Source organism: Lissotriton vulgaris, chromosome 1_1, assembly GCF_964263255.1.
Source record: "Lissotriton vulgaris chromosome 1_1, aLisVul1.2, whole genome shotgun sequence".
NCBI lineage: Eukaryota > Metazoa > Chordata > Amphibia > Caudata > Salamandridae > Lissotriton > Lissotriton vulgaris.
Genome location: NC_141685.1, coordinates 154,067,823 through 154,091,255, shown reverse-complemented (window position 1 = coordinate 154,091,255; position 23,433 = coordinate 154,067,823). Strand labels below are relative to the sequence as shown.

General features: G+C 47.0%; 1 protein-coding gene across 1 annotated transcript in view; it reads right to left on the bottom strand.

The window, feature by feature from the left end:
• Positions 1-1,004: 1,004 nt before the first annotated feature.
• LOC147737908 (uncharacterized) overlaps positions 1,005-23,433 on the bottom strand; it is a 42,814-nt gene continuing 20,385 nt past the window's right edge. Inside the window, exons 2-4 of the mRNA XM_086924992.1 lie at positions 7,141-8,624; positions 4,368-4,521; positions 1,005-3,193 (exon numbers count right to left, since the gene is read on the bottom strand). Coding sequence (XP_086781118.1) covers positions 2,357-3,193; positions 4,368-4,521; positions 7,141-7,958 — 1,809 coding nt within the window. The 5' untranslated portion in view covers positions 7,959-8,624 and the 3' untranslated portion in view covers positions 1,005-2,356. The remainder of the gene's footprint in view (positions 3,194-4,367; positions 4,522-7,140; positions 8,625-23,433) is intronic.

The window sequence follows — 23,433 nt, the reverse complement described above, 5'->3', positions numbered from 1 at the left end:
GCGTATCAGCGGAACCATCAGCCTGATTACTGATGGCACATATTTATATAGGGAGTAGTCACTTTAGTCTGGTGCTCAATTACATGTGTAGATGTGAGTCTGGTGGTGCCTGATAACTGAAAGGCAAATATTTGTTTACATACAATTTCATATATTTCTGATTTATTATTCCTATTACAGCGCCTTCTACCTTGAGAAGGCCCATCCTAGACCAGTGTGTGGACAAAACACATGCAGACAAATCGAGGACAAAGGGATTATGACATGGTCTAGGGACACTAACAACAAATCCTACATCAAACCTCACGTTTAACTGATGGAGAGCAAAGAGTGATATAAAGCAATATACTGAGAAAAAGTAACCTGGAGATTTGCAGCAAACTAAAGTAAATTAAAATAAACTAATAAAGACCTACATATCCACAGCTGTATGACCTGGAAGCCGATTATTTCTCAATATTGCCCTTGTTTGTGATTACCTTACAGTGCTCACATTATCATCCGCGCTAGAAGAGATGGGACCCTGGGGTGTCTGGTCACAGAAGCTCATTTACATACAAGGGGGGGGGGGGGGGCTGGCAGCCTGTTCACAACGTACTTCACAACTTGTTAACGTAAAATGCTTGTACACAGAACAGGTTAAAGTCTTGTGTCTCTTTTTTTCATTTTTTTTACTACGTCCTGCACCTCACTCTCTTCTTCTCTTTCTCTCATTTCAATTCATCTTAAATTATTCAAATTTGTTTTATCAGCACGGCATAAGTCGAGGGTCGACACAGTTTGATGGGGTCCCCCCCTATTATCTGGAAACAGGACTCAGTTTCTCCTAGCTCCTTAGCCTGCGACTGGTAATTGATACTTTGTGCCCCAGCACTCCAGGCACAGGCCTCAGAGAACTAGACAAAATTAGCCCTTCTTTTGCTTAATACACTATAAATGTGAAACACTTTGGGGCTTAGGGGCTGGATAAAGAACAACGTCAGGAAACAAACGCAAATTAAAAGCACATTTTATTTATTAGTTGAAAACTGTTTAAAAATGTAATTTCCAAGTTCCACATATCTGTTTAAAAATATTTACACTTTCATTCATTTCCGAGTTTAGTTAAAAACTGATAGTGGGAAAAACATATGATGTATAATAACTGAAACCAAAAACAGATTTTTACATTTTATGTTTCTTGTTTTTAAAACAGGCCGTCGACCTTTCACGTGAAAATTATTATAAGGGCCAGATATCACTTCTTGTGACGCCACTACTTGTGACGTCATTTGGATTTGCATTTGATAATGGGCTCCTTCGCTATTTTCCTTACTTGTGCCCTGTTTATTGGCATGACATGGGTCTATAGGTATTAAAAATAAATATAAAAATTCACAGTTATTCAGCCTGTTTCTCTGGTGATGTCACACACTGACATGTATTCGGCTGCTTCTTCTATTTTTAGGTGAATACAAATCACCGGCCGTTCCCCTACTTCCATTTCTCTTTCCTTTTCTCCCCCTTTCTTTGTCTCTCTCGTTCTCTTTATCTCTCCCCTCTCTATCTCCCACACACTCCTGTTAGCGTTAGCTTCATGAATGCCACTGCCATTTCTGGCATTCATACGACAAATCCTTCAGAACATTTGAGGACAAGGGACAATCAGTGTGGAAGATGAGTTGCCCGGAGTGCAACGGATTGTGCTGGCACATATATGCTTTTGATGTGAGATTTCACTATTTCACCACATTATTCAGAGTCTGCTGCTTACAGTGGCTCAATTCTGGTAAAAAGTAGAGTTTGGCAAGTCACAAAATGAATAGGGAGAGCCAAGTCGGAGAGGAGCCACGGGTCACACTTAGTTATAAGGCCCGAGGCATAAGCTGATCCATCAACCGATAACAGTGTGTAAAAGGTGCAGCAAACGTTACTTAAAAACAAGATATATGCTCTTTTATATCTAAAAATAGGTTATTTCTTGAACACCTGTGCTTCACTTTAGTTCATTACATATACTGCAGTGGCATTTGTTAATAGTAAGGCATAGATTTTACCAATTAAATTTCCCATCTCCAGAGCCCTGACAACATGTCCACTCTGGGTGTGTTTGGTTTATAGGTTTTATCACTAATCAGACAAGTTAGCTGAAAATATTGTTGTTAGTACCAGTATTGTTCAGTGTTGCTTTTACAGGTAGTGTGATCAGGTGCGATTGAATGTTTTTCTTTGTATCTCTTCTTCACCAACTAAAAATCAAGAATGTTTCTTTTCTTTTAATTCACATTGTGCTTGCCTCCCAGAGTGTATCCTGGTGCATCATGTCACTTTGCTATGTGTACGGAAGTGAACAATCACTGGAACAAAAACACTTTTACTATTCTGCAAATATTGTTATCTGTTTTTCTTCTTTACTGTTAGTCGGGTCTTCTATCATCCGTAATTCATTCCTCTCACAATAACTGTGTGTTCGCTGATGTCTTTGTAGGTTTTCTAATCGACCAAAGCTCTTCTCACATTCATAGCACTTAAATGGTTTTTCTCCTGTGTGAGTTCGCTGATGATACCTTAATGCTGAAGAGATGCAAAAACTTCTGTCACATTCACTACAATGATAGGGTTTTTCCCCTGTGTGTGTTCGCTGATGACGTTTTAGGTCTGATAACTGACTAAAGTTCTTCACACATTCACTGCAGTTGAATGGTTTTTCCCCTGTGTGTGTTTGATTATGTTTTTGAAGGTGTGATAACTGACTAAAACACTTTGCACATTCACTGCACTTGAATGGTTTTTCCCCTGTGTGTATTCGCTGATGTGTTTGAAGGCTTGATAACTGACTAAAGCTCTTGACACATTCACTGCACTTGAATGGTTTTTCTCCTGTGTGTGTTCGCTGATGACTTTGGAGGTTTGATAACTGACTAAAGCTCTTTACACAGTCACTGCACTTGAATGGCTTTTCCCCTGTGTGTGTTCGCTGGTGTCTTTGTAGTTTTGATAACCTACTAAAGCTCTTGACACATTCACTGCACTTGAATGGTTTTTGTCCTGTGTTCGTGTGCTGATGAAGCTGGAGTAGTGATGTCAAACTAAAGCTCTTGCTGCATGTGTATGATTCTTCTTTCTTGGTTAGTGTTTGTGGGTCGGGTATATTTTTGTCTACATCCCATGACTGAATTTCCTGATGGGCCAACATGGCTGATAAAGCACTTGTGTTTTTTCACACACTTTATATGTGTGCAGTATTTTGCATGTTTGATTTCTGTTTTAACAAAAAAATGCAATTTGTCACACTCCTAATACGTAGAAGGTGTCTTTGTAGGAGATTGTGCCTTTAGATTGGATTATGGCTATGCACGCTTACAGGTAAAGATGTATCTTCCTTCTGGCCGGTCTCAGGGATCTCAGGGAATTCCATGATCCAGTCTCAATTAGCATTACTAACAACCTTAACTGGTGGTAATTCTTTTAGGCAGACAGATCTCATTGGGATCAAGGCAGATATGTAGATCATGTTGATGGGACCAATTTATGAGCGAGTCCCGCTTCTACAAGACAGATTTTACCAGGAATGACTCTCTCTTTGAAGTCAATTGTGCCCCAGAAATAACCCAGCAACTCAATAGTCACCCACCTTAACCTTTTGGTCTAATGTTTGGCTTCAACAGGGTGACTTTGCCCAGCAGATTACGCTCATAAAGTGTCTTGGGGACTAGCGGTATCTTGTCCCCAGAGTCAAAGAGCATGCTCACTGGAGCATCATTAATCAACACTAGCTCCTGAGGGCCATCACTAGCATTCCCTGTGACTTGGAGAATATTGATTCCTTCTAAATCTTCCTCATAAAGATCAACTTCCCTGACTTTTTAATGCTCGTTGCCCGTTCTGCAGCTCTTTGAGACGTGACCTTTTCTCTCACAAGTTTTTCACATGGCCTTCCAGCCTGGGCAGTCTTTAAAGTTGGCCACATGGGCAGGGTTGCCACACCTAAAGCACATCCCCAGAAAATTCTTTGCATTAAAGGGCTTTGAAGTGGTGCTCGATTTGGGATTACCTAATCTATCCACCACCACCTTGACAATAATGTTCTCCTTTTTATCACCTGAACTGTCTTTGTGCATAATATCAACACACGCTTTAGAATGCTTGTGACTTTTGGCTATGGTCAGCACTTCTTGAAGCGGGGACATGTCTTTTTGCCACAGGGCATCTCTCATTTTATCGAGGGCGCATCCCAGCATGAACTGACCTCTTAAGCGCTCCTCTAAAGCTGCACCATAATTGCATGTGGAAGTCAATTTGTGCCAGGTAGTTATGTACTGTTCGACTGACTCATCCTGCCTTTGCATCCTTCTCCCAAAGTGATATCGTACAAGGACAGTACTCACTTTGGGGAGGTAGTGCAAGTCCAACTTTGTGAAGCAGATCTCATATTCATTAAGAGTGACAGAGTCCCTATCAGAGAGTTTAGGAAGATGTTCAAAGAATTCTTGTCCCTCAGAGCCCAAACAATGGATTAACAATGAGGCTTTCCTCTCTGTGCTTAAGGAAGTGCCACAGACACAAGCATGTGTGAAAACCTTCTTTCACTTCAGCCACGAGAGAGGAGGAACTCATGGAGATGTCAAAGAGACGAGAAGAATGATGTACGTACTGTTTTGACCTAGTTACTACTTAAGGGTGAATTTCAGTGATCTGCCCACAGTGCGCAATATCCACAAACCTTATAAGCTGTGCGCATCAGTGAAACTTCAGCAATGAAAATGTAGGCCAATGCGCGTAATCCCAGAAACTTCATTTGCTGTGCGTATCAGCGGAACCATCAGCCTGATTACTGATGGCACATATTTATATAGGGAGTAGTCACTTTAGTCTGGTGCTCAATTACATGTGTAGATGTGAGTCTGGTGGTGCCTGATAACTGAAAGGCAAATATTTGTTTACATACAATTTCATATATTTCTGATTTATTATTCCTATTACAGCGCCTTCTACCTTGAGAAGGCCCATCCTAGACCAGTGTGTGGACAAAACACATGCAGACAAATCGAGGACAAAGGGATTATGACATGGTCTAGGGACACTAACAACAAATCCTACATCAAACCTCACGTTTAACTGATGGAGAGCAAAGAGTGATATAAAGCAATATACTGAGAAAAAGTAACCTGGAGATTTGCAGCAAACTAAAGTAAATTAAAATAAACTAATAAAGACCTACATATCCACAGCTGTATGACCTGGAAGCCGATTATTTCTCAATATTGCCCTTGTTTGTGATTACCTTACAGTGCTCACATTATCATCCGCGCTAGAAGAGATGGGACCCTGGGGTGTCTGGTCACAGAAGCTCATTTACATACAAGGGGGGGGGGGGGGCTGGCAGCCTGTTCACAACGTACTTCACAACTTGTTAACGTAAAATGCTTGTACACAGAACAGGTTAAAGTCTTGTGTCTCTTTTTTTCATTTTTTTTACTACGTCCTGCACCTCACTCTCTTCTTCTCTTTCTCTCATTTCAATTCATCTTAAATTATTCAAATTTGTTTTATCAGCACGGCATAAGTCGAGGGTCGACACAGTTTGATGGGGTCCCCCCCTATTATCTGGAAACAGGACTCAGTTTCTCCTAGCTCCTTAGCCTGCGACTGGTAATTGATACTTTGTGCCCCAGCACTCCAGGCACAGGCCTCAGAGAACTAGACAAAATTAGCCCTTCTTTTGCTTAATACACTATAAATGTGAAACACTTTGGGGCTTAGGGGCTGGATAAAGAACAACGTCAGGAAACAAACGCAAATTAAAAACACATTTTATTTATTAGTTGAAAACTGTTTAAAAATGTAATTTCCAAGTTCCACATATCTGTTTAAAAATATTTACACTTTCATTCATTTCCGAGTTTAGTTAAAAACTGATAGTGGGAAAAACATATGATGTATAATAACTGAAACCAAAAACAGATTTTTACATTTTATGTTTCTTGTTTTTAAAACAGGCCGTCGACCTTTCACGTGAAAATTATTATAAGGGCCAGATATCACTTCTTGTGACGCCACTACTTGTGACGTCATTTGGATTTGCATTTGATAATGGGCTCCTTCGCTATTTTCCTTACTTGTGCCCTGTTTATTGGCATGACATGGGTCTATAGGTATTAAAAATAAATATAAAAATTCACAGTTATTCAGCCTGTTTCTCTGGTGATGTCACACACTGACATGTATTCGGCTGCTTCTTCTATTTTTAGGTGAATACAAATCACCGGCCGTTCCCCTACTTCCATTTCTCTTTCCTTTTCTCCCCCTTTCTTTGTCTCTCTCGTTCTCTTTATCTCTCCCCTCTCTATCTCCCACACACTCCTGTTAGCGTTAGCTTCATGAATGCCACTGCCACTTCTGGCATTCATACGACAAATCCTTCAGAACATTTGAGGACAAGGGACAATCAGTGTGGAAGATGAGTTGCCCGGAGTGCAACGGATTGTGCTGGCACATATATGCTTTTGATGTGAGATTTCACTATTTCACCACATTATTCAGAGTCTGCTGCTTACAGTGGCTCAATTCTGGTAAAAAGTAGAGTTTGGCAAGTCACAAAATGAATAGGGAGAGCCAAGTCGGAGAGGAGCCACGGGTCACACTTAGTTATAAGGCCCGAGGCATAAGCTGATCCATCAACCGATAACAGTGTGTAAAAGGTGCAGCAAACGTTACTTAAAAACAAGATATATGCTCTTTTATATCTAAAAATAGGTTATTTCTTGAACACCTGTGCTTCACTTTAGTTCATTACATATACTGCAGTGGCATTTGTTAATAGTAAGGCATAGATTTTACCAATTAAATTTCCCATCTCCAGAGCCCTGACAACATGTCCACTCTGGGTGTGTTTGGTTTATAGGTTTTATCACTAATCAGACAAGTTAGCTGAAAATATTGTTGTTAGTACCAGTATTGTTCAGTGTTGCTTTTACAGGTAGTGTGATCAGGTGCGATTGAATGTTTTTCTTTGTATCTCTTCTTCACCAACTAAAAATCAAGAATGTTTCTTTTCTTTTAATTCACATTGTGCTTGCCTCCCAGAGTGTATCCTGGTGCATCATGTCACTTTGCTATGTGTACGGAAGTGAACAATCACTGGAACAAAAACACTTTTACTATTCTGCAAATATTGTTATCTGTTTTTCTTCTTTACTGTTAGTCGGGTCTTCTATCATCCGTAATTCATTCCTCTCACAATAACTGTGTGTTCGCTGATGTCTTTGTAGGTTTTCTAATCGACCAAAGCTCTTCTCACATTCATAGCACTTAAATGGTTTTTCTCCTGTGTGAGTTCGCTGATGATACCTTAATGCTGAAGAGATGCAAAAACTTCTGTCACATTCACTACAATGATAGGGTTTTTCCCCTGTGTGTGTTCGCTGATGACGTTTTAGGTCTGATAACTGACTAAAGTTCTTCACACATTCACTGCAGTTGAATGGTTTTTCCCCTGTGTGTGTTTGATTATGTTTTTGAAGGTGTGATAACTGACTAAAACACTTTGCACATTCACTGCACTTGAATGGTTTTTCCCCTGTGTGTATTCGCTGATGTGTTTGAAGGCTTGATAACTGACTAAAGCTCTTGACACATTCACTGCACTTGAATGGTTTTTCTCCTGTGTGTGTTCGCTGATGACTTTGGAGGTTTGATAACTGACTAAAGCTCTTTACACAGTCACTGCACTTGAATGGCTTTTCCCCTGTGTGTGTTCGCTGGTGTCTTTGTAGTTTTGATAACCTACTAAAGCTCTTGACACATTCACTGCACTTGAATGGTTTTTGTCCTGTGTTCGTGTGCTGATGAAGCTGGAGTAGTGATGTCAAACTAAAGCTCTTGCTGCATGTGTATGATTCTTCTTTCTTGGTTAGTGTTTGTGGGTCGGGTATATTTTTGTCTACATCCCATGACTGAATTTCCTGATGGGCCAACATGGCTGATAAAGCACTTGTGTTTTTTCACACACTTTATATGTGTGCAGTATTTTGCATGTTTGATTTCTGTTTTAACAAAAAAATGCAATTTGTCACACTCCTAATACGTAGAAGGTGTCTTTGTAGGAGATTGTGCCTTTAGATTGGATTATGGCTATGCACGCTTACAGGTAAAGATGTATCTTCCTTCTGGCCGGTGAAAATTGGGACAGTCTGTTGTATTGTAGATAGCTGAACTCCTGTTTCCTTTACCCGTCAGTTGTATGGCTCCACTCTGTTGTGCTTTTCTCTGGTTTCTGTGGTTTGGCCAGATAGAGTTTACAATTCACCTAGAGCATGGATGATGGCTTGTCATACCGATCCCATGATCAAAGCTGGTTTTGGACACTTGTTTATACAGGTGGAGGATTGTTATTGTTGTTGCCTTAATTTTCCTAAGGTAATTTTTTCATTGTGTGGTGTGGAGGTGAACAGCTCAGCCTCTTGCAATCACTGAACTGCCGTTGATGCTTCATCCGGGATCTGTCAGTTTGTGTGCAGGTTCCTCTGTCGCCGACTGCGCTGATGTTTTCCTGAATACTGTAGCTCATTATTTCTGCTATTATTGAAGATTTACATCATTCGCTTCATTATTGATGGTCATTTCATACAGTCAAGGCTTGTTCTCTGTTGGATGTAAAGATATTGAAAATTACTAAATTGAAGCAAAATGGAATGAGAACGCACAATGTTTAACTGGTTGTAAAAAGACATTTCGGGGGAGATTTACCAAATCTCCATGCAATGCAGCTCAGTCCCCCTGGTGAGGCTGCGCTGCATTGCGCGACAGGGAGGAAGAAGGAGAGCACCATACTTTCAAAGATATGGCTCTCTCCTTCCCTTTCCATTGCGCTGGCATGGACTACAGCGGCCCTGCGCCATGCACACACCTTAGGGCCAGAGCGCTAGGGTGTGTGTTTTGAGTCCAGCATAGGTTTTGTACAGGAAGGACACCCTTCCTGTACAAAATACTATGCCTAGACACGAGGGAAAGCTTTTCCCACTTTGTATGGCTGATGCAGAGTGCAGCACGCATGCAAAGTCAGAAAAGGAAGGTGAAATGAAAGCATTTCTCTTTCCTTGCGCCTAGTTTAAAAGGTTGCAGTTTTCTCACGCTAAACCCTGTATTTGGTAACTTGGGTTTAGCATGAGAAACCTTGGGTGGTTGCACGGGAACTCCCATGTACTACACTTGGCAGGCCACTATGGAGCAAAGTAATGGGAAACATTGCTATGCGCAGTGTCACATTACTTTTACTATATTTCAAGCGCTAAACAAGTTTCGCGCTGGAAAGTAAATTAGGAAAAAAAGATTCTGCACTGTTTTGTGCCACTTTTGTGACGCAAACACGGTGCAACATCTTAGTAAATCTCCCACTTCTTCTTTACAGGCTTTGAAGCTTAGCAAGGAATATTACCTCATACACAGATATTTAACTAAAAAATTTCTGTTGATCACGTGACATCTTATTAATGTAAGAAAAGGAGATGATTTACCAGTGTTCACAGAGTAACTTAGCAAAGTAAGGGTGCTCACGGAGCACCCAAGTGCTAGAGGTATAGCGTAAGATATACGCATATGGTCAAGATTTCATTTAAACAACAATAGAGTTTAGAAAAAGAGATGGATCAGGCGGGCTGCAAAATTTCAAGTAACTCTTTACGAAGTATACATCAAAAGTAAATCCATTCACACACTTCTTCTCGTTCCTTTCCTATTCACTTAAGATCATCTCAAATGCCAACTCCTGTCTTTACCTTGCTGTTCATAAGTCACCTTTGACACTTTCAACAGCTCCCTTTGTTCAAGCATTTCTGGTTTCTTTGTACGTGGAAGATTGGAACGTTATTGTGAGTTGAGGGGGGTTTCCTATCGCCATAACATCTGTCCATCTCCATGAAACTAGTGCAGCTTACAGCACCCGGTTCTGGCCCTGAAAGACAACTTTAAAAAGCAAGTCTTTAGTTCTTCCTAAAGTAGATGTTATGTTATGTTATGTTATGTTATATTAACTTTTTGAGCGCACAGCTGCCCCAGCGAAGGGGCGTCCCTGCGCTATATCTGAAAAGAACATAACTAACAGAGCAGAAAGCAAGAAGGAAGCTAGTAGGGCAGCGGAAAAAGATACGTTTTGACAGCTTTCCTAAAGGCAAAAAGGTTTTCTAAGGAACGAATGTGGGCAGGAAGTGCATTCCATAGTTTGGAGGCCATCACCATAAACGATCGGCCGCCCAATCTGCATTTATGGAATCGGGGAACAAGTGCCAGACTTTGGCCAGCAGAACGCAGGCTACGCAAGGGAATGTAGGGAGTCAAAAGATGCTGGAGGATGGCAGGGGTGTCAGATTTCAAGATTTTGAAAGCAAAACATAGCGCCTTGAATTCGATACGTCTGATGACTGGCAGCCAGTGAATTTTGAAAATTGTGCTGCGGGCTGAACAGAAACGCGGGAGGCCCACCAGGGCTCTAGCTGCCGCATTCTGGACCCGTTGGAATCGCAGAACTTCCGCCTGGTTAGCACCCAAAAGTAATGTGCTTGCGTAGTCGAGTCTAGATATTACGCTCGCTTGAACCACCATCTGGCGGGTGGGGGCATCAAAAAATTTAAGGATGGGCCTCAAGCCGCGTAAGATGCCAAAGCACATAGATGCCACCTTTTTAGTGTGGCACGAAAAGGTGAGTTTGGAATCCAGCCAAACACCCAGATTCTTAAGTTCAGACACAGGTATTGGCGGGGGTCCCAGCTCTTTAGGCCACCAATTTGCACCCCAAAGATCAGGATGTTTCCCCAGTACCATCACCTTAGTTTTGAGGGCGTTGATAAAGTTCTGTAAGATGCAGCTCCTTCGGGGGCTTTTTGTAAAACATAACGAGGGGTTCACTGTAAGGCCCGTACTTTATATTAAACGTGCAGATAAGGCAAACAAACGTTGGTTCATATAATTTAATATTCAACGATATCAGTCATTTAGTACTTATAGAGAATCTATCACAACTAACCCTGGGCGAAGTACTTCGCTACGCTTGTGTAGTTTGCGAAGTTTGCGCTAGTTAGCGTAGTGCAGCTGTCATGTTTTGCTTGCTCGCGGTCCTCGACGTCAAGTTTGCGACTGCGAGCGAGCAAAAATGACATCTCGGCGAGACGGAAACCTAGGCACACATAAATAGTAAACTTACACAGTATGTATAAGTAAGTGCTACAGTACAACATTCATAAAACGGTAAGGGAAATGTCTTTAGAGATGTTGAGTAAATATTCAGCTGAATACAGAGGACGAATATCCGGATTGTCGCTCAGCTGGTGATAATTCAACCCAGCTGGGCAAAAACCAGTCCACAACCCGGAACACAGTGATCCGCCGGAGGTGCTCACTAGGCGCACCCGCCTTGAGATCTACTACAACATTGGAATTATATGTTCCAGACTTTTCAACCCCCTTACGGCATCCCGCTACACAAACTAACAAAGTCTCACGCTGGTCCACCTTGACCTGGTGTGACGATTTCCAATCCTTTGAAAAACACTGTTGAAATTCACCCAATGTATGCGGGATACTCACCATTACCGCAGACTTGATACGTCTAGAACAAACAGACTCACCCTGACTGGTTTTTGCCCGGCCGGGTTAGAATTATCAGCGGCTGAGCAACAATCCGGATACTCGTCATCTGTATTCAGCCTTGAGGAAGTCGCAGAAGTAATTTCCACATGCGACGAAACACGTGTCGGCTGGTTCTTCCACTGATCACTGAATCTTAAGGAAAAATTAAAAGGCTGAACATTACTCAACATCTCTGAAGACATTTTCCTTTCTGTTTTATGGATTTTGTACTGTAGCACTTACTTATACATACTGTGTAAATTTACTATTTATGTGTGCCTAGGTTTCCGTTTTGCTTGTTTAGTGAGGGTTTTTACCCACACACAATTGGGGGTTACATGGCTCATCCCCTCTCCTGCAACAAGTGTCCTGTGCACACGAGAAAAGTACGTAGTTCTCAGGTGAGAACCGGAAATTAAATTATTATTCAAGCAGAGTGATGTAATTCAACAGTGTGAATTTGAAGAAAAGTTTTAATGGTTCTAAATAGAAAATCAGTACAAGAAAGAGGACAAAGCCGACACGTGTTTCGTCACACCGTGTACGGGTGGTGACTCATCAGGGCTGTAAAGGGGCGGCCTCGTGTGAAAGGGTGCTAGCGTGGAGTGCGGTGTGGTTGGAAAGCCCGAAGGAGGTGATCCTTATTTTGGGAGGGGGTGAGCAGATGGCCTACCGCACTTTCCCGTGCCCTTTTGAATTAAGCTCCACGACCAGGACACAACCGTCCTTAGCCGCACCAGCGATGCCCGAGGCATCGTGTTTATCTAGGAGTAGTAGCAGCACTGTAGATACACAAGTAATCCAACCCCAATTGTACTTGGTGTGTGAAAGGTGCATATGGTGAGCAAGGTGGTGACGCAAGTGAGAAATTGATCAGCGTAAACGGTGCAATAGTGATTAGTGTCGAATATATACAGTGATTTATACAAAACAATGTAGTGCCACATTGTGGGTAGCGCCTATTATTAGGCTGAATGGTCGACGGCATTTCGATCCGCATTAATTGGGATCATCTTCAGGACTGGGTTGGAGGAAGAACAGTGCTGTACAAGGGGATAGAGAAAGGGGGTGGGGTGTTAGGGCAGAACAGGCAGAATGGCACGCGCAAAACTGGTAGGGTGTTAAGGTAGCACCTGGCGTGGGCGGTCAGTTCAGGGGGGAAGGACTGCACAGAAGGAGAAAAGCGCTGGAGCGAATGGGGCTAAAGGGAAGCAGGCAGGGACCAGAGAGTAGATCAGACTATGCACGGGGGTCGCCTGGGGGAGCAGCAGTAGGTATGGTCAACAGTAGGCGTGCGCAAAGCATTCAAGGAGGAGTAGCCCGTGATGGAGAGTGGAACAACCAGGCACGGGCATGTGCGCAAGAAGAGAGGGCTGAATCAATCGATTCACGCGTGTGAGCCGCTGACGGTAACAGGGTCACAGCAGGAATAGAGATGCTGCGGGTAGGAGCAAGGGCGTAATTGTTAACACAGACAAGGCACTAGAAGGATCTAATGCAAACAATGCAATAACATGGGCCAGGCGGTAGGATAATCTGACGCAAACAATGCAATAACATAGGCCAGGCACTAGGAGAATCTGACACATACAATGCAATGACACAGGCCAGGCACTAGGAGAATCTGACACAAACAATGCAATAACAAGGGCCAGGCACTAGAAGGATCTAATGCAAACAATGCAATAACACGGGCCATCCTGTAGGAGAATCTGACGCAAACAATGCAATAACATAGGCCAGGCACTAGGAGAATCTGACACAAACAATGCAATAACACAGGCGAGGGATTAGGAGAATCTGATGCAAACAATGCAATAAAACCTTCCGGGCACTAGGAGAATCTGATGTAAACAATGCAATAACACAGTCCGGGCACTAGGAGAATCTGACACTAACAATGCAATAACACAGGCGAGGCATTAGGAGAATCTGATGCAAACAATGTATTAACACAGGCCAGGTACTAGAAGGATCTAATGCTAATATTATTCATGTGTGCCATGCCTACAAAACACTGCCCTGGCCTAGATCAGCCACCCCTCCAGCTGGGTGCACTATACCAGTGGTGAGGGTACAGGTGAATGAGCCCTGTACCCCTACAGTGCCCAAGTTCATGCTTGGGCATTGTAAGTACAGTGCTGCCATTAAGAGTATATGTTGCGGGGAATTTGTAATTACGAACTCCACAACAGCATAATGGCTACACTGAAACCTGGGAAGTTTGGTATCAAACTTCTCAGCACATTACACCCACACTGATGCCAGTACCTCATGTATATTTATCTGAAGTGTTTTAGTGTGCCAAATTATATTTTGCACTGGGGGATTAAAATTAGAACTGTTTATAGGAAGTCACATATATAATCTCCTTTTTACGTACAAAGGAAATAATATGAGTTGTATTTTTTTTATATTAAAGCTATTATGTGGAATTTCTTTCTTGGTGGTGTATATGTATAATTAACGGATCTTGTGTAGATGTGATTGAGTAGAGTGGATTGAATGGTGGCTATACCTACTTGGTGATACTTTTGATTCCAAGAGGATATTTTATTTTCTACTCTTCAATAAAGAACAGATCTCCAGAGGACAGCGGACCTGTCCAGAAAACCTCTAATATCAAGGATTTTGAACAATTGAAATCTGAATTTCCGTCATCTGACCTTCTCAACTCTCAACCCACCTACCGGCCTGGCCACCGTGACTATAAATCTGTCAATTTACAAAGATGTGTTTTCTTCTTGGTTTCAGTGTCTAAAAGGTGTCAGCCCAGTATGGTTATGGTATGCTTCTCCTGAAGTTCACAGGCCGAAAGGTTCATTCCTGGTATAAAGAATGGGTGACAGAGGGCGCCCCAGCCCAGTGCCCCAGGGGATCTAAACGGCATTTAAGATGAGCCCATTTACGTAAACGCAGGCCATAGGCTGTGTGTCCAGCAGCTTCATGAGTGATCTCAAACTCCCTGAGCCTAAATGTCTCAATCATAAAAGGTACTTCCAGGGAGTCAAACACCTTATCGGCATCACCAGCCTTCATGTGTGTGTTTTCCTGATGCAGCACTGCGAATACCGTCCGTAGATAAGACTATTCTCTCTTGTAGGAGGGATAGCCAAGTCGCATCACCTCAGGTAGGAATTTATTATCACAGTGAAGCAGTGACAGAAGGCGATAAGATGTGCACTTAGCCGGGTCTGTCCCAAACTTGGGAAGTGCTGATATGATTGTGTCACTTATAGACGACAGTGACACACAGCCCTTTAATGCCTCGGCATACACCTCCAGCAGATATGCGTCCAGTATTTATTTCTAAGCTGTGTAAAACTCTACACCTGACCTGCAGATCCCGGAGCCTTTCCTCCTCCTAGGGCGTCTATAGCTGCAACAATCTGTTGCCCAGAGATCAATTGCTTATGACTGGATGTGAGAGCCAATTTACATAGCTCTGCACAGCTTGATCGAGAAAGAAGTGTCCTAGCGCTAACATGAGCACTTAAGTATGAAAATCACACAGCCCCTGAACATGAACAGAAAGGTTTTGATTTGTTTCCTGAAAGAACTCATGTTTTCTTGGGTGCACAGGGCAGGTGGGAGGGCATTCCATTCCAGGTACCTGCAGTCGCCACAGGCAGAGAGCAGCCATCTATTCTGATTTTTGTAAACTTAGAGACTTTAGTCAGCAAAGCATGATGGGATCTCACCCCTCGGCCAGCTGATACCAGGCAAAAAAGCAAGGACAAATAAGAATGAAACCCCTGATTGAAGAGCGTTTATGACATGAAGTGCTTTATATTGACATCTTTTCAGGACAGGAAGCTGGTGCAATTTGACCAGTTTGTTGGAGATCAACCTTGATTTCATTAACCTCAGAACCAGCCCCACTGCAGTTTTTGTAGCAGCAACAATCTATGTAGGCGATATTCAGATATGCCCACGTATAAAGTGATGCAGGAATCCTTTCTCGATAGGATCAGAACCAGTACCAGGCCCTTCCTAGATGAAGCAGGGATGAATGGAAGTATTTTTCTGATAACTTTCAGCAGTCAGAAGCCTCTAGAGCAGGTGATTTTAATGTATTCTTTTAGGAACAGATGAGAGTCCACCCAAACTCCCAGTTTGCTAACCTGATGGAATGGGGTGGACAGAGCTCCCAAAGACACCGGCCTCCACCCTTGTGCCATGAGGCTCCGGTCCCAAATACCACTATTTCCGTTTTTTTCACAGTTTAGCACCAGGTAGTTTGAGCTCATCCAATCAGCAACTTCCTGGCGGCAGCTCCTGAAATTACTGGGCATTTTATCTTTATTTAATTCTAATCCAATGATTTGTGTACATTCAAGTAGAGGTGATATCGAATGGCTCGATCAGGCATATTTCTTTCTAATCTAATGATTTGTGTATCATCGAGTAGAGGTGATATCGAATGGCTCGATCAGGCGTATTTTCTTCTAATCTAATGATTTGTGTATCATCGAGTAGAGGTGATATCGAATGACTCGATCAGGCTGGCCAAGTGGGCCATGTAAAGATTGAAAAGATTGTGGCTCAAAAAAACCAGCCGGGGGGAGGGGGAATTGTCTTAGGGGTTGATCTGAAGTTAGCTGATGCCACCGCTTGGGTCAGATCTTTCAAAAAGGATAAGAACCAAGCAGGCACTTTCCCCTAAGACCCACCATCTGCAATCTCTGCAGTAAAGTGGAGTGGGAGATGGTGTCAAAGGCTGCTGACAGATCTATTCAGATCAGAGCCCCACCTCCCCACTTCCCCACCCCCATACATAATGTCTCTAATATCCCACGTGGGTTTAGCTCTTTTGGAGCCCTGGGTGGACTTTGTGCAGAAGTTGGTCGGACTCAAGGTATTTGGTGAGCTGCTTGTTCACCGTGGCCTCAGTTAGTTTGGTGAACATCAGGAACAGAGAGACAGGCCAATCCTTAGAGTTAGAACTGCTGTGACTACTGGAGCAGACATCTGGAAGTAATGTTGTCTAAAACTCTCTGATTGGCTGCAGGCTGGGGTTCAACGGAGGGCGAGAACAAGAAGGTTGGGCTTGGATGTGTCCCAGAGTAATTACCAGAGCCTGGGATGAACTCAAACATCCCAGCCATAATTTTGCTCATTCATAAATACGCCAGGTGTGCCCATGTGTGGGTCCCGTGCTCGCTGCACCTCTGGAATCAAGCCGCACCCTACAGTCAGAGCCCAGATGTGGGTCCCGTGCTCGCTGCACCACTGGAATGAAGCCGCATTCTACAGTCAAGGCCCAGATAGGCTGAAACTGGTCTTGGGTTGATTGTGTTCCGGTTCAGAAAGGATCTGGATTGGCTCTTCAGGCTGGACTGCTCCTATTGGAAGAAGTCTAAAGCTGATTTGCATATGTCTGCTTCCTGTTTGAGGTGGCATTGTGGTCCAACAACCAATTGATCTCCCTCTCAGACTTGGGCTGGTGAGGACCTGGACGTGAGCCGGAGTCTAGTGAGGAAGAGGATGTGATCAGGGCCTGTTGAGGACTAGGACGTGAGCCAAGGCCTTGTGAGGACCAGGACGCGAGCCGGGGCCTGGTATGGACCAGTACGTGAGCCGGAGCCTGGTGAGGACCAGAACGTGAGCCGGAGCCTGGTGAGGACCAGGACACAAGCCAGGGCCTTGTGAGGACCAGGACGTGAGCCAGGGGCTTGGAAGAACCAGGACGTGAGCCGGAGTCTAGTGAGGACCAAGATGTGAGCCTGGGCCTGGTATGGACCAGCACATGAGCAGGGGCTTGGTAGACCAGGACAAGAGCCAGGGGCTTGTGAGGACCAGGACGTGAGCCAGGGCCTTGTGAGGACCAGGACGTGAGCCAGGGCCTTGTGAGGACCATGACATGAGCCAGGGCCTTGTGAGGACCAGGACGTAAGCTGGGGCCTTGTGAGGACCAGCACGTGAGCCAGAGACTTGTGAGGACCAGGACGTGAGCCAGGGCCTTGTGAGGACCATGACGTGAGCCAGGGCCTTGTGAGGACCAGGACTTGAGCCAGGGCCTTGTGAGGATCAGGATGCGAGCCAGGACCAGGACGTTGTCATGTTCTTATCTAGGTCCCTAATCTAAATTGCCCGATTCATGCCCGATAACGGATTCAATCATTCAAACCCCTATGCGGACATTAGAATCAAACCCATATTAGAGTAAGAGTCAACGCCCTCCTTACATGGCGTTTCCTCTTCCACCAAGCCCCTAGAAAGTACAAACTGTCTCTGAGACAAAATCAGCCCACTGTATTCCCGGGGGATTTTACCCACATCTTCAGTATTGATTTGTACCGACCCATGGAGGGATAGATGCACTTCGTGCCTATAGTTACGTTAATATGTCCGCCCTTGACGTTAATATGTCTACCTTGACGTTAACCTGTCTACATTGACGTTAACATGTCTACATTGATGTTAACCTGTCCACCTCTTGATGTCAAGCCAGGCACCTGTACAGTATAAATATGCCCAGGTTTTTCCAGTAAAACACACAGTGGTATTCCTGGAGCAGATCGATGTCCTACTGAAGCTGAAGGAAGGCGACCCTCCCGTCCGACGCACTGGGAAAGACGCTGTCTTTTCTCCAGCCGAGAAATCCAGCTCCAGTGTTTCCCGACTGCTCTCGTGGGCAGCCGGGAGATCGAGTTCCGAGAGAGATACAAGTCCTCCCGCATTCTAGATAAGGTATGGAGCTGATTAGACTCTGAGAGAATTCTTGGTTTTATAAACTTTTAGCAAAACGATTTAACTTAGAGCACTTCTCACTTACTTCGACCCAGTACTAGACTTAGGTTAGGTACACCGGGGTAGGCGTAACTTAGAAGCACAAGTTAAGGAAGTTTAGTATTTTACTACTGTATATATTTTAAACCGTCTTAGATGCATCTTATGGCTTAGAAACTATATTATGCTTTTACAATATTATTTCACGCTACTCTTTGTACTGTACGCACTTTACTTTATGACAAGTATTGCGATTGTAGAAATTCACTTCTCATGTACGAGAAAACAGACTGTTCAATAAATACCATCTTTTATTGAAAACGCCCGTCTCTCTTTCTCTGCTATTCTGGTGAAACTAAGCATGCACAAACTTACTGAGTGAAACATCCCCATTATTGTTTTTCACGACTCTGGAGATTCCCTCCTTACTCATGGAGATGCAAAGTGGTCATGTTGTATGGTTGTCAGAAACTAATCCCTTCTTGTCTAAGTAGGAGGCGTAAAACCCTCTTGCCCATTCGAGAAAGCTTCTAGTGACCTCTGAGCTAGCTGGCAAAACTTAAGTCTAATATAGTCAGCAGAGACCTAGGTGACTTCAGTCCCTGGTCTACACTGGTGTCTATATTATTCCAATGCGCAGATGCCTATTGGGAATAAAGGAACTACACTACAACGTGAGCTGGGGCCTTGTGAGGACCAGGACGTGAGCTGGGGCCTTGTGAGGAGCAGGAAGTGAGCTGGGGCCTTGTGAGGACCAGGACATGAGCCGGGGCCTTGTGAGGACCAGGACGTGAGCTGGGGCGTTGTGAGGACCAGGACGTGAGCCAGGGCCTTGTGAGGACCAGGATGTGAGCCAGGGCATTGTGAGGACCAGGACGTGAGCTGGGGCGTTGTGAGGACCAGGACGTGAGCCAGGGTCTTGTGAGGACCAGGATGTGAGCTAGGGCCTGGTGAGGACCAGGCTGTGAGCCGGGGCCTTGAGTGGACCAGGACGTGAGACAGGGCCTTGTGAGGACCAGGTCGTGACCCAGGGCCTTCTGTGGACCAGGACATGAGCCGGGGCCTGGTGGAACAGGATGTGAGCTGGAGCCTGGTGGACCGGGAGGTGAGCCGGGCTTTGTGAGGACAGGACGTAAGCATGGGCCTGGTAGACCAGGACGTGAGCCACGGTCTGGTGAACCACGACATGTTCCAGGGCCTTATGGGGACCAGGGCACGAGCCAGGACCTTGTGAGGAACAGGACGTGAGCTGGAGCCTGGTAAACCAGGACGTAAGCTTGGGCCTGGTGGACCGGGATGTGAGCCAGGGCCTTGTGAGGACCAGGACGTGAGCCAAGGTCTGGTGGACCAGGACGTGAGCCTGGGCCTTGTGAGGACCAGGACGTGAGCGTGGGCCTGGTGGACCTTGTGAGGACCAGGATGTGAGCGTGGGCCAGGTAGACCAGGATGTGAGCCGGGGTCTGGTGGACCAGGACGTGACCCGGGGCATTGTGAGGACCAGGACGCGAGCCAGGGCCTTGTGAGGTCCAGGACGTGAGTGGGGGCCTTGTGAGGACGGGGACGTAAGCCGGGGCCTTGTGAGGATCAGGACGTGAGCCGCAGGCCTTATGAGGATCAGGACATGAGCCAGGGCCTTGTGAGGACAGGGATGTGAGCCAGGGCCTTGTGAGGACCAGGACGTGAGCCGAGGCCTGGTGGACCAGGACGTGAACCAGGGCCTTGTGAGGACCAGGATGTGAGCGTGGGCCTGGTGGACCTTGTGAGGACCAGGATCTGAGCGTGGGCCTGGTAGACCAGGACGTGAGCCGGGATCTGGTGGACCAGGACGTGACCCAGGGCCTTGTGAGGACCAGGACATGAACCGGGGCCTTGTGAGGACCAGGACGTGAGCCAGGGCCTTGTGAGGACCAGGACATGAGCCCGGGCCTTGTGAGGACCAGGATGGGAGACGGGATCTGGTGGACCAGGATACTGAGCCAGCTCTCGCTCCATTAGAGAGGCCAGACAAAACACCAGGTTTGTCCTCTCTTGCAGGACCAGGGAAGGGTCAGTCCAGAGATCCAAGGACACTAGAGACTGGGGCGCTGGACTTGCACCCCCTGTTTTTCATTGTATCTCTCCCTGAAACAGATAAAACTGTGTGAAATCTCCTTGAGAGAGATTCATATTATCACAGATCTCACAGGACTCACAATCTGCAGAAGGAGGCTAAGAATGAATGTCCTTGCACATGAACTGTTCTACTCTTCTCTGCCACAATGCCGCGGGAGGTACCAAATATTTCAATAAAGTGGTCCCCGAATATTCATGCCTGTACTTTCATGTGATACGTAAGTGCATTCTGGGGGTTGTAATCTTGGTTACTTCACTAAAGACAGTCGTTTCAAAAATAAACTCCATGCTTGGAGGAGATGTGTGCCTTTGTCAGGAGCCATCTGCGGCTCAATGACTCCAGATACTTTTCCGAAAACTCAAATTATGAGCTCTTAAAATAAAATGATATGTCTGGAAAGGAGCATCTCTGGGCGGTGGCTAAGGCGGTCCACATTCTTCATACCAAGAGAACAGGACTGTCCTCACCTCCTACCCCTACAGGGCAGGTTTCATCCCAGCAGACGACACGCCTCCACTCCTCTGCATCCTCCTGGACACGTCTCAACCACTCTGCACCCCTCCCGGATACGCCTCACCTCCTCTGCAACCCCAGCTCAGGACAGGTACCACCTCCTCTGCACTCCTGGACAGGCCTCACCTGCACTTAACCCCATGGACAGGACATGCTTCACCTCCTCTGCACCCCGGACAGGCCTCGCCTCCTCTGCTCCCCCTGGACAGGCCTCTCCCCTGCACCCCTAAGGACGGGCCTCACCTCCTCTGCACCCCTGGACAGGCTTCGCCTCCCCTTCACCCCTGGACAGACCTCTCCTCCTCTGCAACCCTGGACAGGCCTCTCCTCCTCTGCACCACTGGACGGGCCTCACCTCCTCTGCACCCCTGGACAGGTCTCTCCTACTCTGCACCTCTGGACAGGCCTCTCCTCCTCTGCACCCCTGGACAGGTCTCTCCTACTCTGCACCCCCATGGAACAGGCCTCAACTCTTCGGCACCAGCTTCGCAGGCCTCATCACCTCTGCACCCATGGACAGGCCTCACCTCCTCTCCTCCCCGTGGGGAGGCATCACCTCCTCTGCACCTCTTGACAGGCGTCACCTTCTTTGCAACCCCCCCCTGAAAAGGACATGCCTCGCCCCCTTTGCACCCTTTGGACAAGTCTCACCTCCTCTGTACCCCCCTGGAAGGCCTCACCTCCTCTGCACCCCTGGACAGGCCTAACCTCCTCTGCTCCCCTGGACAGGCCACTCTTCCTCTGCACCCCTGGACAGGCCTCTTCTCCTCTACACCCCTGGAGAGGCCTCACCTCCTCTGCACCCCTGGACAGGCTTCTTCTCCTCTACACCCCTGGAGAGGCCTCACCTCCTCTGCACCCCTGGACAGGCCTCACCTCCTCTGCACCCCTGGACAGGCCTCACCTCCTCTGCACCCCTGGACAGGCCTTACCTTCTCTGCACCCCTGGACAAGCCTTACCTCCTCTATACCCCTGGACAGGTCTCACCTCCTCTGCACCCGTGGACAGGCCTCGCCTCCTCTGCACCCCTGGACAGGCCACTCTTCCTCTGCACCCCTGGACAGGCCTCACCTCCTCTGCACCCCTGGACAGGCCTCTCCTCCTCTGCACCCCTGGACAGGCCTCACCTCCTCCGCACCCCTGGACAGGCCTCTCCTCCTCTGCACCCCTGGACAGGCCTCACCTCCTCTGCACCCCTGGACAGGCCTCTCCTCCTCAGTACCCCTGGACATGCCTCTCCTCCTCAGTACCCCTGGACAGGCCTCACCTCCTCTGCACCCCTGGACAGGCCTCACCTTCTCTCTACCCCTGGACAGGCCTCACCTCCTCTGCACCCCTGGACAGGTGTGCACCCCTGGACAGGCCTCACCGCCTCTGCACCCCTGGACAGGCCTCGCCTCCTCTGCACCCCTGGACAGGCCACTCCTCCTCTGCACCCCTGGACAGACCTGTGCAGGCCTCTCCTCCTCTGCACCCCTGGACAGGCCTCACCTCCTCTGCACCCCTGGACAGGCCTCACCTCCTCTGCACCCTTGGACAGGCCTCACCTTCTCTGCACCCCTGGACAGGCCTCACCTCCCCTGCACCCCTGGACAGGCCTGTGCAGGCCTCTGCTCCCCTGGACAGGCCTCTCCTCCTCTGCCCCCTGGACAGGTCTCTCCTCCTCTGCACCCCTGGACATGCCTCTCCTCCTCTGTACTCCTGGACAGGCCTCTCCTCCTCAGTACCCCTGGACAGGCTTCACATCCTCTGCCCCTGGATAGGCCTCTCCTCCTCTGCACCCCTGGACATGCCTCTCCTCCTCTGCACCCCTGGACAGGCCTCTCCTCCTCAGTACCCCTGGACAGGCCTCACCTCCTCTGCACCCCTGGACAGGCCTCACCTTCTCTGCACCCCTGGACAGGCCTTACCTCCTCTGCACCCCTGGACAGGCGTGCACCCCTGGACAGGCCTCACCGCCTCTGCACCCCTGGACAGGCTTCGCCTCCTCTGCACCCCTGGACAGGCCACTCCTCCTCTGCACCCCTGGACAGACCTGTGCAGGCCTCTCCTCCTCTGCACCCCTGGACAGGCCTCACCTCCACTGCACCCCTGGACAGGCCTCACCTCCTCTGCACCCCTGGACAGGCCTCACCTTCTCTGCACTCTTGGACAGGCCTCACCTTCTCTGCACCCCTGGACAGGCCTCACCTCCTCTGCACCCCTGACAGGCCTCTCCTCCTCTACCCCCTGGACAGGCCTCTCCTCCTCTGCACCCCTGGACATGCCTCTCCTCCTCTGCACCCCTGGACAGGCCAGTGCAGGCCTCTCATACTCTGCACCCCTGGACAGGCCTCGCCTCCTCTGCACCCCTGGACAGGCCTCACCTCCTCCGCACCCCTGGACAGGCCTCACCTCCTCTGCACCCCTGGACAGGCCTATCCTCTGCACCCCTGGACATGCCTCTCCTCCTCTGCACCCCTGGACAGGCCTC